The sequence below is a fragment of the Ursus americanus genome, chromosome 31 (assembly GCF_024610735.1).
Source record: "Ursus americanus isolate L20-20 chromosome 31, mUrsAme1.1.p, whole genome shotgun sequence".
In the NCBI taxonomy this organism is placed as follows: Eukaryota; Metazoa; Chordata; class Mammalia; order Carnivora; family Ursidae; genus Ursus; species Ursus americanus.
Genome location: NC_142157.1, coordinates 32,072,270 through 32,086,711, shown reverse-complemented (window position 1 = coordinate 32,086,711; position 14,442 = coordinate 32,072,270). Strand labels below are relative to the sequence as shown.

General features: G+C 46.0%; 1 protein-coding gene across 3 annotated transcripts in view; it reads left to right on the top strand.

The window, feature by feature from the left end:
• Positions 1 to 28: 28 nt before the first annotated feature.
• The window catches only part of FBH1 (F-box DNA helicase 1), a 49,333-nt gene continuing 34,919 nt past the window's right edge, over positions 29 to 14,442 (top strand). Inside the window, exons 1-3 of one of the 3 annotated variants that reach the window (XM_045812966.2) lie at positions 217 to 355; positions 11,060 to 11,215; positions 13,359 to 13,960. In XM_045812966.2, coding sequence (XP_045668922.2) covers position 355; positions 11,060 to 11,215; positions 13,359 to 13,960 — 759 coding nt within the window. In that variant the 5' untranslated portion in view covers positions 217 to 354. Of the gene's footprint in view, positions 356 to 11,059; positions 11,216 to 13,358; positions 13,961 to 14,442 lie in introns of all 3 variants that reach the window. The other 2 variants (XM_045812967.2, XM_087857750.1) reach the window with 2 other exon arrangements.

Below are 14,442 nucleotides of genomic sequence, written 5' to 3'. Positions count from 1 at the left end.
CTCTGGGAAAGTTTCCACTCGCCCCCTCGGCCCCAGCGGAAACATGGACGGGGCGGGGCCCGCTAGCGGTAGCCGCGCCCCCTGGGGGAGCGCGTTCCAATTGGTCGCTGGAGCAGTCCGTCAGCACGCCCCCTCCGCGTGCCATTCCGATTGGACTTGCAGGCTGTCTGTCAGTCCTGGCGGCGGGCTCTTCCCGGGGCTGCGGCTAGGGCGGAGCTGGCGGAGGAAGTCTGCGGCCTGCTCTGGCTGGCGCTGCCCTGGGGAAGCTGGGACTGGGAGGCCGGGCGGCCCCGGCCCGGCGGCGGCGGCGGCGGCGACGGCGGCGGTGGCGGAAGGCCCGGTCCGGAGCGTCATAGTGCGTGAGGCCGCGGTCGAGGCAGGGAGCGCGGGCGGGGCCGTGCCGTGTGGACACTTAAGCTCTTGGGGTCCTGAGCGGGGGTCCGGCCTCGCGGGGCGGGGAGCAGTTCCGTGGGGGGTGTGGGGGCCCGGGACCAGCGCAGCTGTGCAGGAGCTCGGGTCCGCAGCCGGTGGCCAGGCTGGAGGGGCTCGGCGGGGCGTGCACGCAGGAGGGCGAGGGTCGCCCCCACACTGCGTCCTGCGGCTGGGGAAGGGGGGAGCTGGTCGTTCCCCGTCGGTTGCAGGAGTCACGGGGGACGTGGCCTCGGTGGCTGACAAGCCGGCATTTCCTTTTCTACCCTGGTGTTTTGACCTTGGGCGAGTCATTTGATTGCGTCCTCTGGCGACTCTTTCATTTGTAGGCTCCCTTATCTGAATCCCCCTTTCCTGAATATTAAGAAAATTAGGGTGATGTGGGAAGGCCTCGAGCTTGTCTTGTGGAGGGTACGTTGAGATCTAAGCAAACTGAACGGGGTGATGGGAGAGATTAGGGCAGGTGCTGAATTCTCAACCAGATCTTATTGGGCACTAGTCATTCAAATCTCCTGGTGTTTTCAGTCCAGAAGTTGCTACTATTTGCCAGGCTTGGAAACAGTTATGCTTTACATTTTGTGTTGTGCTGTATGGTTTACAGAGTACGTTAATTTATCTGCAAACAACCCTGAGAGGCATCATTACAGGTGGGGAAATTGATGCCTCAAGAAGTTAGTGATTTTCCCATGGAGCTAGAGGTAATAAAGTCCTCTGGAACAAAGGATGGTGGCACCTAGTGAGTGCCTGCTGGGCCCTGGCACTGTGCTCACATAAATTAAGGAGATACAGTGAAAGGAGACCTCTGGTATGGACCCATGCAAACAAGCCCATTTCACTAACGAGCAGATTGAATTTGGTTAATTTACTGAGTAATATGGGTAGTCACTGGAGACAGAAGTGGGTCCAGTATCAGTTTTGCCGAAGTTATTGTTCATTATCTCTTGCCACTTCAGCAAAGGGTGGGCACAAAAGTATTTTGAAATGTATGAAGTTTGAGAACATGCCCAGCATTGCTTTTACTGCCGCTCTTGGTTTGGTGCAAATGGAAGCTGAGGCATCTTGTAACTTCGTATTTTTTGCTGCTCATGCCCCCCAGCCCCATCCTAATTACAAACAACCCCACCTTTTATTGCCTTATGTCTCCAGTTTCCCTGTTTTTAAAAACAAAATGGGGACACTTGGGTGCACGATAAGAATATTTCAAATCCAGATAATTGGTTACTTACCTAGTGCCCTCAATGAAGATCCTCTCCTGTGTTCCTTAGGAGCGGAGCTTCTGTATCTCCCTTTAGATAACTAGATGATAACGTATACGAATCTGACCGTGGCCCTTGTGATTTTTTAGAGCAAAAGCTTGGTGTAGAGGGAAGGAATCCGTACGGTAAGCTGACAGATGGAGCTGTGCTTGGGTCTTGCTGATTTCCCAGTTGGGCTGCCCATTTCTTTTCTGCAGGCTTTTGGAATTTGTGGTCTGCTGTTTCATGTCTCGTTTCTCATGTAGTCAGTATTGGCATTGGAATTTGCTACGTGGCTGTCTTCTCTGCTTTCTCTTACGTTGTATTTCATGGTTCTGAGCATTCAGCTACGGTCATCGGTGTCCCGATCGTTGACATGTTCTGTGATCTGTGAATGTGTGAACACTGTTGGTATTGGTTGAAGTTCAGTTTTGCTGCCATCATCTTTTCTCTGCTTCTCATATCACTCTATTCTTCTAGGCAGATTTTATTTGAAAACTGAATTGGATTCTGTCTTTGCCCTTCTGGCTTGGAAATCACTTAACTCCTAGAAATTTATCTGTCATCACAGCATCTCATGTCTTATAGTTTCAGCTGTCACTCACATGCCTTTTGAGGACCAGTCTCCTATTTCAAAGTTCTTCCTGGAGCTTAACCCAGTATCCCACAGATAACTTTGAAACAAACAACTGCTTTCAAAACTGGAAACTTTCATCTTCCCCTTCCAGGAAAAAGCAAGTAAAACAAAAACACTGTCTCTCTTTTACTCCTTAACGTGGTTAATGACGTGACCTCTGGGTTCCAACTAGAAATGTCAGTTACCTTTGTCACTTCTCTTTCATCGTTCTTTTCAGTCTTGTCGAAAAAGATGTGTTGACCTTCCTGTTCCCCTCCTCCCTATCTCTGCTGCTCTCAGGCCTTTCCCAACTCTCGTCTTGGGTAGGGAAGTGGCTTTCTGTCTGATTTTCCTGGCGGTCTCTGTACCCACCCATCCTGTATCCAGCTCCCAGGATGACTGTTATAGAGTGTTAATCTGACTCTGCGTTGGCCCTGCTGGTAAACTAGATAATCCCCGAATCGCCTACACGGTAAAGCCCGCAATTTCTTTAGGGCTCTATTTAAGGACCTTTACAGTCTGTGCCTTCAGATTCCTTTTCCAGCTTCTCCCCCATCTGTGAACCTCTTGTTCTAACGCAATTCGACTTCCCACTGCACCAATGCTGTGCTATTTCTCTGCTTTTTGTACATAGTGTTTCTTTTGCCTTAGTGAATCCTACCCGTCTTCCGAGGCTGAACTCTTCATAAAGCCTTTTTCAACATCCCTACTCTGTTCCCTTTACTCTCAGCACTCCATGCGTTGTTTGGGCAGCACTTATATTGCCTTATGTATGGTCATTTGTCATTGTTTTGCTCTCTGCCTTATGGACAGGCAAAATCTTTTCTGTTTTGTGTGCTCATCGTTCAGCATTTGACACCGAGATACCAAGAGAGGAAGCCCTCATGGTGTTTATAATGAATCTGGGATATGGTAACAACTTAAAAGTGGTTGTGGAATGAATTGAAAGAAGGAAAAGCCTTTCAAATATATAAAAATATAGTCTGTAATAGTCATTTTCTTGTTTCTCCTTTTTTTCACCGTTCCTTCTTATCCTTGTGAAAATCCTGCATCTCCGTCCTTGTGTGTTCTAGTAAGTGAATGCTGTCTCTTCAGGGGGAGTAGGTGTTTGCAGAGTGTGAGACGATCTGAGGAAGATCAGGCCTTCGAGCCTAGGCCTTTGGGGTTTCTAGAGAAGCAGGATGTGGCGATCAGAGGCACCTCCATCAAGGGAGGTAGGACCGCAGTGTCTTCTTTCTGTGTTGATTTCTTGCAGTGCTAACGGGGATGCAATATTTTGAAGTTTTTCCATTTTGAGCTCACTGTAGTTAGTGATTATTTTCCTTCCAGTTACGTTTTCTAAATACTCGCTTGTTATGAAGTCTTCAGTTAATGACATTTCACACTGATGAAAAAAAGTGACCTAGAAATTAAACCTGAAGTTTTCAGAGGCTGCTTTAAAGCTTTCTGGATATGGAAGGTGGAACGTTAACAGGGGAAAGAACAGTGCCCCTGGGGAGTCAGAAAAGCTAAGTGCCGTCGAAGCCGTGTTGTGACTTGATGTAAGCCTCCTCTGAGCCCTGGTTAAAGTCATAGGATCGGGTGAGGTTCCAGTGAGAATATGTGAAGGAATTTCCGGAGCCGTGAAGCACTCAGGAGCTGTAAGGTAGTGTGTTTAGGGTTTCCAAGCCAAAGAAGAACCAAGCTGCTACAGAGGGAAGTGGGGGAGCGCTGTGGTGGTGCATTTATCTGCTGATGGCCAGTTATACATGGAGCGGTATGTGTTGGGTGCTGGGCCGAGCGAGTCCCTTGCTCCTGCCTCCCACCAGACGACAGAGCTTTCAGTCCATCAGTGGGAGACATGTTAATACCCACACAGACAGTTGACACTAGTATAATAACATATAGTGAAATACACTATAGTCGTATAATTTGCATATGAGGCATATTAAATGCATAGTTTTACGGATAATTGTTACAAGTATCTCAGAGGCCTACAGGATGGTTTTATTACTGCAAAGTGCTTCCTGGCTTGAACGAATACTTTCCGCAGTGCTGAAGTTGGGAAATAATACCATAACTGGTTAAATTGGGCCCTTAGGTCTCACAGGTTGCAATTTGACCTGTGAAGTACCTAGATCCTTGTAGTAATGGGCCACATTGCAGTGCACCCTGCTATCTCCCTAGGAGACCCAAGAGGGAAAGTGTCTACTTGTCCGTCTTCACAGAGCCCCTCCAAGAAAAGCGGGAGGCTTGTGGGGAACTAACAAGATGAGGTTAGGTGACACAGTAAGTTAGTTAGCAAGACTGCCCTCTGTGGTTCCTGTTAGGAGCAGTCTGTCTGGTCAGGTACTTTTGTACTAGACAATTACCTTGATTGATTGATTGATTGATTTTTTTTTTAGATTTTATTTATTTATTTGACACACAGAGAGAACACAAGCAGGGGGAGTGGCAGAGGGAGAAGCAGGCTCCCCGCTGAGTAGGGAACCTGCCGTGGAATTTGATCCCAGGACCCTGGGATCATGACCTGAGCTGAAGGCAGATGCTTAACTGACTGAGCCCCCCAGGTGCCCCTATTTCTTTCTTTCTTTCTTTTATTTTTTTTTTATTTTTATTTTTATTTTTTTTTAGATTTTATTTATTTATGTGACAGAGAGACAGCCAGAGAGAGAGGGAACACAGCAGGGGGAGTGGGAGAGGAAGAAGCAGGCTCCCAGTAGAGGAGCCCGATGTGGGACTCGATCCCGGAACGCCGGGATCACGCCCTGAGCCAAAGGCAGACGCTTAAGGACTGCGCTACCCAGGCGCCCCTTCTTTCTTTCTTTTAAAGCAGTTATTTAACAGTGTTTCCTTCCAGGAATTGTAGGTACTTAGTATCTTCATCTTGTCCATTTGGGTCTGTAACCTATAAGTTTTAGAGGACTTTTTGTTAGAAATTCTCATTAGCGATGATAGGGAAGAAAGAAAATAATTTGGTATCAGTTTCAAATGATCCTGGAATGGTTAGAGAGGGCTTGGCTACAGTAGCAGGTAGACCCAAACATGTAATGACAAAGTGCATTTCTCAATCTCAGGGCAATCTAAGGTGGTTACAGGTTGTTAGTGTGTGTGTGTGTGTGTGTGTGTGTGTGACTTTGGGGGGGAGTGGCCCTCTCTGAAACAGTAATCCAAGGACCCAGGCTGCTGGAGGTGCTTCCATTTTGAACATGGGGCCTCTAAGGATTCTGGGGAGTCAAGTTCCCCATGAACTGGAAGGGGTCAGAAGATGGAGGAACAAGCCTGAGAGGTTTCGTGGGCGGGGCCTGCAAGGGGCACCTGTCCCTTTTATTTGCATTCCATTGGCTCAAGCTCAGAGTGATGTCCTAACTGTGGTCAAGACAGAGAAGTGTAGACTCGCTGTGTGCTGAGGAAGAAGAGAAGCCCTGTCTTTGCCACAAAACCCAGAGCACTCCGTTTCACTTTCTGTGACTTGTTTTGTAAGTTGTTTTGCAGTAAAGATTCTGGAATGAAGCTGACGAGAACAGAGGTGAGGAATCACAGCCCTGTGCTTCTCATTCAACAAGTATCTGAGGGCCTGTTACTTGCAAAGTATCATCTTAAGAGCTTTGAGGAATAAGGTGGTGAGACATGTTCCCAGCCTTCTAGGGGCTTCTAGTCCAGGAGAGGCTGAGGACAGCTATAGCTCACTGGAGACCTCTGTCAGTGGGCCTGCCTCGGGAGGCGGGGCTAGCGTGGGACAGACTGTCATCAAGGTGAAGAGGTTCAATGATGGGTAAAGGTAGTAATCATTCCCGGTAGTCACCACTTTGAGGTCAGCACGGAGTGGGAGCCTGAGGTGCTGGTGGCCTGCTGAGCTGTGGGTTCTTGAAAGGGGGGCTACGGGGGTCAGAGAGATGTCATGCTGTAAGAAAGCCATCACAGAAAAAAAGCAGGGTGGTAATGGCAGAGTTCTGTTTGACAAAATGGCTTCATACGACCTCAGTTTTTTCCTGTCCTGACACATGAGGGAGATGACACATTTCTGTTAGTCACCGTGGTAGAGCCTCTAAGAGGGGTGATACACCCACTGGGGTGCAGAGAAGATTCATACCACAGGGCCTCATGCAGCACCGAAAGCCCACGCGCGAGTCTGGTCTCTCGCCATCCCTTTAGCTGCACGCTCATCGCGGAGCACTCTTGAAGGATCACGAGCAGCTTCTAACACTAAGAGAGGTGACCGGGGAGACTTGGTGCACAGTGTGCTTGCCACTCAGAGGCGGGAGGAATGCACGAGGTTTGGGTGACTCAGGGGAGGGGGAGGTAGCTTTGAGCCTCTTTATTTTGATACAATTATATCTGAACTGTTGGTTGAAAGTATGGTAATAAGAACAGGAGGGTGGTTAGTGTTTTGCTGTTACTGTTTTGTTTTTTTTTCAATTTCACAAGAACATTCATGCTGTTAAAATAAAACTCATGCACCTTTAAGGAGACACCAAGTGTGGTGGGGTCAACGTGTTGACCCCAACGTTCTAGCATTTCGGCTTTTGGTTTTGCCAGCCTCGATATGGATGTCACACAGTATTTTCATCTGTATTGTCTCATTTGAATCTTGGCCGTCCTGTGAGTTCAGTATGGCAGGTTATTGTAGTTTCCTTTTAATGATAAGGGAATTGGGGCTTTAAGTGGTGAGTGAATACACCTGCCAAGTAGAGGCGGCCTTCTGACTCCGAATCGGAATGAAGCACTCATTGAAACACAGTTCAGTGATCTGTATGACTCCAGGGGTAGACAGACACAGGACTCTGGCTCCCAGGTCAGTGAATGAAGCACTTCATCTCTCAGAGGTCGGAGAGTCAGATAAAATACAGCCTAGTTTTTCTGACCTCTAGCTGAAGTCAGAAACATGATTTTTGGTATGGAAATCCAATAAAAGTGGTAGCTCTGCTTCCCAGGACAGCAGTCATGGTGGCTCAGGTGACGCCACTTCAGATGGCAATACCCGGAACCCGGGTCACTCAGCCTGGGTGCCCCTATTCCTTCCGCTCTTTTAGCTCCTTCTGCGATGGCTTCATGCCAGAATCCATGGGAATTTCCCAGAGCTCTCTGGAAGCAGAATACTGACTCCTGTTACATCTTTCTTTTGCTCTTGTGCCTTTGTAAGATTTCCGCAGACGTTTCATTTTCTTAGCAAATATTTAAGATTCTGATGTATTTTACAAAATAAATATGTAAATAAGAGCCTACCCTGTCCATATAACTTACTTTGCACAAACAGTTTCTTTTGGATATTTCTGATATTCTGTCGTGTGGTCTGCCCTTCCCAGGTTCCCCATGAAAGCAGTTCTGCAGCAAATTCCTCGTAATCTGGAGCTTAGGGTCCTGTGCCGCCCAGCATGACCATGCTCCCTGCTCTCTTCTCATCCTTCTCCACTCTTCGGCATTCGCTGAACAGCTGCATGTGTCTGGTACTGTGCTATGTTCAGTAGTAGAAAAGACAGGATAGTTTCTTATCTACTTGGAGCACGCTGACTAACTCCTGGGCGTATGGTTAAGACATTACCCCCTAGTTGACGGTCATTATCAGGGCCTCCATATTTTCATTATGGCATCGTCGTTACAGATAGTTGGCTGGGGAGGGCTGGGATGGACTGGGATAAAGCCATTCTTATCTATTTTTTACAGAGAAAGTTCCAAGGTGCATGGCGTCTGTATTAGTTATCTCTTCTATACACACCTGCTGTCAGCTACTGTCTTGTTTAACCGTTTCCGAAAGCTGAATTTAGGGGTGTATTGTAGATTTGCGTGGGCATCTAAACCCTTGAGTGACTCCAGTGTTCTAACTGGTTCTATGTCTCTATTGCCTTTTAGACGTCTTCTGTTACCCGACTCATCCCAGTAAGCTAAGCAGGTCTGCGCCGGCCCCAAGGCCCTGGATCATATGAATTTGAGTGGTTTGGTGTTAATCTTATTCCTTTGTGATTTTTATCCACGACGGGTTTTCCTCTCCAGGCCAATTTGGCAATAGACCTTCACCTTCTTTAAATAAGATACTGTCTATCAGTAGCTTTTTGCTATCTCCTTTTTTTTTTTTTTTTTTTTAAAGATTTTATTATTTATTTGACAGAGAGAGAGACAGCCAGCGAGAGAGGGAACACAAGCAGGGGGAGTGGAAGAGGAAGAAGCAGGCTCATAGCAGAGGAGCCTGATGTGGGGCTCGATCCCATAACGCCGGGATCATGCCCTGAGCCGAAGGCAGACGCTTGACCGCTGTGCCACCCAGGCGCCCCGCTTTTTGCTATCTCCTGTTCTAATTCTAGACGTTCTGTTTGCCAGCTCTGCAGCGGTTGGGGATATTTGAAGAGCCAGAAAAGCAAAGACCAGTCACGTATTTGGGATTTGCAGTGTTAGTGGGTTTATTGGTTGGAATTCTGCAGCTGCTACTGTAAGTTGAACCCAGTGTGTTTGGAGCGCCCGAATTGGGGGCCAGGATTTGTCCGTTTTCTGGAAGGGTCACTGTAGCTCTACCTTATGTCTTTTTGCCAGTCTGACCAGAGGTCCCATTCGGCAAAATAATTAGGTTGTTGACTTTGTACTATGAAGGGTTTGAAGCAGAAGTGGTAAAGTCGTGTCTTGTATATAAAAAGGGAATGATCAGACTTTAAGTTTATTTTTTTCAACGTAGAAAATTTCAAATATATTTTATTTTTTTAATGTAGACAAAGTGCACATTCATTTTTTGCCTCTGTACGTGTGAATAAGACTCTTGGTTTTTAGCATCCAGGAATATATTCAACAGCAACAACAAAAAAATCAGTTAAAAAACCATTACACTGGAGGGGATATTTTCTGTTCATAATAAGTAATTAAGAGACATTACTTTTTTTTTTATTTTTAATTTTAATTTTTATTTTTTTTAAAGATTTTATTTATTTATTCGACAGAGATAGAGACAGCCAGCGAGAGAAGAAACACAAGCAGGGGGAGTGGGAGAGGAAGAAGCAGGCTCATAGCAGAAGAGCCTGATGTGGGGCTCGATCCCAGATCGCCAGGATCACGCCCTGAGCCGAAGGCAGACGCTTAACTGCTATGCCACCCAGGCGCCCCCTTTTTTTTTTTTTTAAACATTCCCAGGAATACAGACGTGGCTGTGGTTGGACTGCTAATGCACGTCATGTCTAATGCATGCCGTTAGGTGGCATCTTTATAATTTGAAAGTTATTTCCATGTTTTATGCAAATCAGTCATAGCTAAGCTTTGTTAAGTAGAGTAAGCAGAGGGTATATTTGTGTGGGGTTTTATGGTTCAGTGACTGTTTGTGGGTGTGTTTTCTCATTTAAGCGTTGTAACACCTCCAAATCTTAGAGAAGTAAGTGAGGGGAGGTCCGGCAGCTGCTGTGTGGCGGGCGAAGGGCTCACACCGGTGCCCCTTCCTCTCGCTACACTTGCTGCTTGGATCCCTCTGGGCGGGTTTGTAGAGACGGCTCAGTGCCTTCACGGTTCTGCCTGCCCTTAGCCTCTAAATTCACATAGGTAGAAGGTCTCTAGCAGCCTTTGAAAGGGGCTTGTACACCTATTTTTGCATGTAGAAATCATTATTTTAAAGTCTTAAAATATTCATGAAGATTTTTTTCCCTAAAACTTCTGTTTAAACCTTCAAAGAATGAACTGAAATTTGGAAGGATCATTTCTGAAGAAGCTAAGGGCCGAGGGAGATTAATGATAAAAAAAAAAAAAGTAAATCGTGCTGGTTATACTCATGAGTGACGTGGTTTTAGACATATTCGTGCTGTAATTTTGAGTGAGAGTCTGGCATCTGACACTAGAATTTCCTCGAGTATTTTTAGGACCTGTGAAAATATGGTACTGACAGGAATGGATTTTATTCTTTTTTGACCATCTTCTGTAAAGGATGACTCTAATTCTGTTTTATCTATTCTTGTTCTCTCTCTCCTTTTTCTTTCTTTTTTATGTGTAACTATTCAAAATGTTTAACATTTAGTATAACCGTTCTATTTAATGCCACAAGGAGGTAGTTAGATCTTACATGTCTTAACAGATACAGAAACATGAAGTCTTGGTTAAATATGAAAAGGGATTACCTGATAGCAAATGGCTCATGTAAAACTACATATGTCAATACTCTCGAGACAGAATTCTAGGTGCAGTTGCTGCTCTAATGCGTTGCTAAGGGAGGGTGTGAAGTTTCCTCCTCTGAAGATCCTCAAGAGTGGGTTTGATTCTTCTACTTGGGGGCATCAGTCCTTTCCCCTTACAACAGTGCCAGTACGGAGATGCCCTGGGGGCTGAGAGGTGTACATGGTGGTCCCCTGCGGGAATTTACAGGGACTATTCCATTAGTCACTGCATTCTGCTTCGGAGACCCGGAGAAGCTAGTATATACCGGGAATGATGAATGAGTTTATTATTGCAAAGCTATAGCCAGCTCTTATAAATACTTAGAGTTATTATGGGAACATGAATGGCCTGGCTAAAGTCAAGGAAAAGATGTTGGAGCTCAACTTACGCATTAGTGGCAACTTCTTTTTGAATAAACTGTTCATGATCACGGCTTCCAGAAGGTATAATAAATAAAAAGAATCATTTCAGGATCTTAGGATTTTTAAATTCTAAGGAGGAAATGCTAAGAGACTAGGAAATGACTAAAAGTGGATAGGAATGTAGGGAAGAAAGAAAGGGCTGGCTGGGGTGGTCCACAGTCACTAGATTCCTGAAAATTGAGTATAAGCTTCTGGCTCACTTGTAGAGTTGGTGATAACTAATGAGTGTCCCATTTCTTCTGCCCGTTGGTACAAAACAGTGAGACGGTTTAAACGGAAGCACCTTACAGCCATCGACTGCCAACATTTGGCTCGGAGTCACTTGGCTGTGACCCAGCCCTTCGGTCAAAGATGGACCAACAGAGACCCGAACCATGGTCTCTATCCTAGACCCAGAACAAAAAGAGGGACTAGGGGTATGTCTTCTAAAAACACCTTGCATTTCTGAATCTGTAGTGTGTGTGACCTTTGACTATCTCCTGGTATTTGTAAATCTTGCTGCTGTGATTCTGTACTCCTGTTGCAATAGTTTGACACGTTTTCCATTATTGGTGACTTTCCGTGAAAATGGCATCCTACAAAAGCGCTTGGCCAGAGCCCCAGGAAAACGTGGCATGACGAGTTGTGTTAGCTTGCCTTATTACAGCGTGGTGGAAGACATGCACCAGCGTCACGCTCTTCCCCTCCAGAGCCGCTGCGATGTCCTGGCTCCAGCGGGCCGTCACTAAGCCCGCTGTGCCATTAGTTTTCTCCAAAATGCCCCCGTGCCATACTTTCACGGTGGATTGTGCTCTTTGTCACCTTGTACCTGGCTGCTGCAGGAGCCCTCTCCTTGCCTTCAAGGTGTTATTTCTTCCAAGTCAGCTGGATCGTACAGCAATACCCTTGAGTTCCGTTTTCTGTCCTGCCACTCAGGCACCTGCCGTGAAATGTTTCCCTCTTACTATTACGGACACAAGCTCAGACTTGCCATTGCCTGGTATTTATTATTAATTACACGCAAATTCCACTTCTGGCACTTTGGTTTTCTTATTACCCATCTAGGTGCCAAACGAATTCCTACTTTTGTTAGTAATACCGGTCAGGAGAGTGCTGATTACCTTATTTCCCTTTGATGTATTTAATTTCAGAGTCCAACTCAGCTCTTACCTAGTCATATTTAACTATTGTAATACATGTTTATTACTCTTTGGAACTACCATAACCGACGTATGCGGCAGTTTTAAACTCGGTGATATTTTGTTTGTTTTGTGTGTTCTGTCATGAGTTCTTCACTGACAAGGACTTTGTCAGCGTGTGTACATTTCCGTGTGGAGTCCTGGCATGGAGCCCATAGCAGGCTCTTCGTGGATATTGGTGTTAAAATAGCACAGTTAGAAAATACCAGGATTTCACCCGGACTGTTGCCTTCGAGCCCTGGGTTTCTATCATATTGCCCCAGAGTCAGTTATAGTTTTTTCTTCTAAGACAGAAAAAATATTAAATCCTATGAATTCTATTAAAGGCTAACCCTAGTCATGTTCCTCTCTCTTATTTTCCACAGTAAGAATTCCGGCTACAGCCACTTCAGGAAGGAACCATGTATTTTCTTATATATTGATAAGGCGTTTAAATACTTCACTGGCACTTTACAATAGGGCTTAAAAATACAGTGGTGATGTGTGAAATCACCGTTTGGACTGCCTTAAGTGCCTGAAAGTCTGAGATCAGGGACCGTGTTTCACTTTCTTTCTTTTTTTTTTAAAGATTTTATTTATTCATTTGACAGAGAGAGAGACAGCCAGCGAGAGAGGGAACACAAGCAGGGGGAGTGGGAGAGGAAGATGCAGGCTCCCAGTGGAGGAGCCTGATGTGGGGCTCGATCCCAGAACTCCAGGATCATGCCCTGAACCGAAGGCAGACGCTTAACGACTGAGCCACCCAGGCGCCCCCGTGTTTCACTTTCTGTTTGTCTCAGAATCCTAGGTGCTGATTGAATGCCTGTGGAATAAATGTGTGGACTATTTAGGTATCACCCTTATCATATGAAGAGAATTCTGACTCCCTGCTTTTTATTTTAAAATCAGTTAATGTGTCAGCTTCACAGGAGGAGATAAAAATAAATTAAAAGGGTTTTAACTGAGGCAAAGAGTAGGTTTTCCTGAATCCTGATAACTGAAGCATTTTCTTTTCTACTTACACAAACTTAGATTTTGTGTTGTATGAGTAAGGCAGGAGAAGTGAGTTCTTGTAAGTGGGTGTGTCCGTGTGAGTAGTTGTTGACGTTCTATCTGTCCATTCGGGTGTTCAGTTTGTATGTACCGCAAGGTAGAACGTGGTCCTCAGACCATCTGGAGACTCGTGTCTGTCTCTTCCCATGTATGTGTCTGACTACGTGATAGAGCCAAACAGAAATATTTTCTGGATTAAGCTGTATATACAATCAGTTGACCAGTAGCTAGATTCTTGTCTCTGTTCTCTATTGATGTACACTATTAAAAATTAGCTTTTCTCATTTGGATCAGCAGTGGGTCAGCGGTCCCTCCTATCTTGTTTGTTGTGTTTGGGTTCTCTGTCCAGGTCAAGGATGTCAAAGATACGACACTGACTTCTTCCCAGCTGGCCAGCAGCGGCGCATCAATGACATGGCCAAAAGCAATTCTGTGGGCCAGGACACCTCTAAGGACTCGGAGGGGGAAATGATCTTTGCTGCAGAGAGCAACTGTGCGCTGCCTCAGGAAGGTGATGGGGAAGCAAGACTGGGCTCCTCAGGGTCTGCTCTGCCTGCAAGGAAGCGGTCTCGGTCCTTTGAGGACGACAGGAATCAAGCTACGGGGACCAGTCCGTGGGATGGGGTTTCTAAAAAGACTCCGCGGCATCGTTTGTCCCTGTCATGCGCAAGACCCAGGGAAACCAGGCAAGAAGCCGAGGGCTGTCTGTCTCGGTGCTCTGCGGAGTCTGGAGAACCTGGCCAAGAAGTGGAGGACGTTGGTCCTGATCCCATTCCTGACTCTTACTATGGGCTTCTTGGGACCCTGCCTTGCCAAGAACCCCAGAGCCACATATGCAGCCTGCCCAGTGAAGTCCTAAGGCACATCTTCGCTTTCCTCCCCGTGGAAGATCTCTATTGGAATGTGAGCCTAGTGTGCCACCTTTGGAGAGAGATCATCAGTGATCCACTGGTATGTAGACCGCTTGTGGCTCTGTGATGCTTTCTCGAAAAGCACACAGTATAGCTTCGCTTAAAACAGACCTCAGATTTTATTGTTTCTTCAGAAATGCCTCCAGAATAATACCCAGATTGCCTGGAGGCATTTAAGGCTTTCCATGTTTGTTCTAGTGTTTGTTTATACCCTCGTTGCCCAGCTCTCAAGATACCCTTGTATTCTGGCCACCACAAGTGATTTTCTGCATCCCAACCATAGGCTGCATATTCCTTCCCCTCTGTAGGTTGGTGCAGCTCCCCCCGCCCCAACCATATAAAGGGCCCCTCATATCTCTGTTGACATCTCATGTCTTTAAGGCTTCACTGTCTACCTAGGAAAGTGAAATAGAAGTTTCTCACTTTCTCTTCCTTGTGCTTCTATAGCGATTTATACCTCTGTTTGAAGCTTATCACATTCTGTATTACGGTTTAGAGAACCTTCTGCCTCCTTTTAAAGAT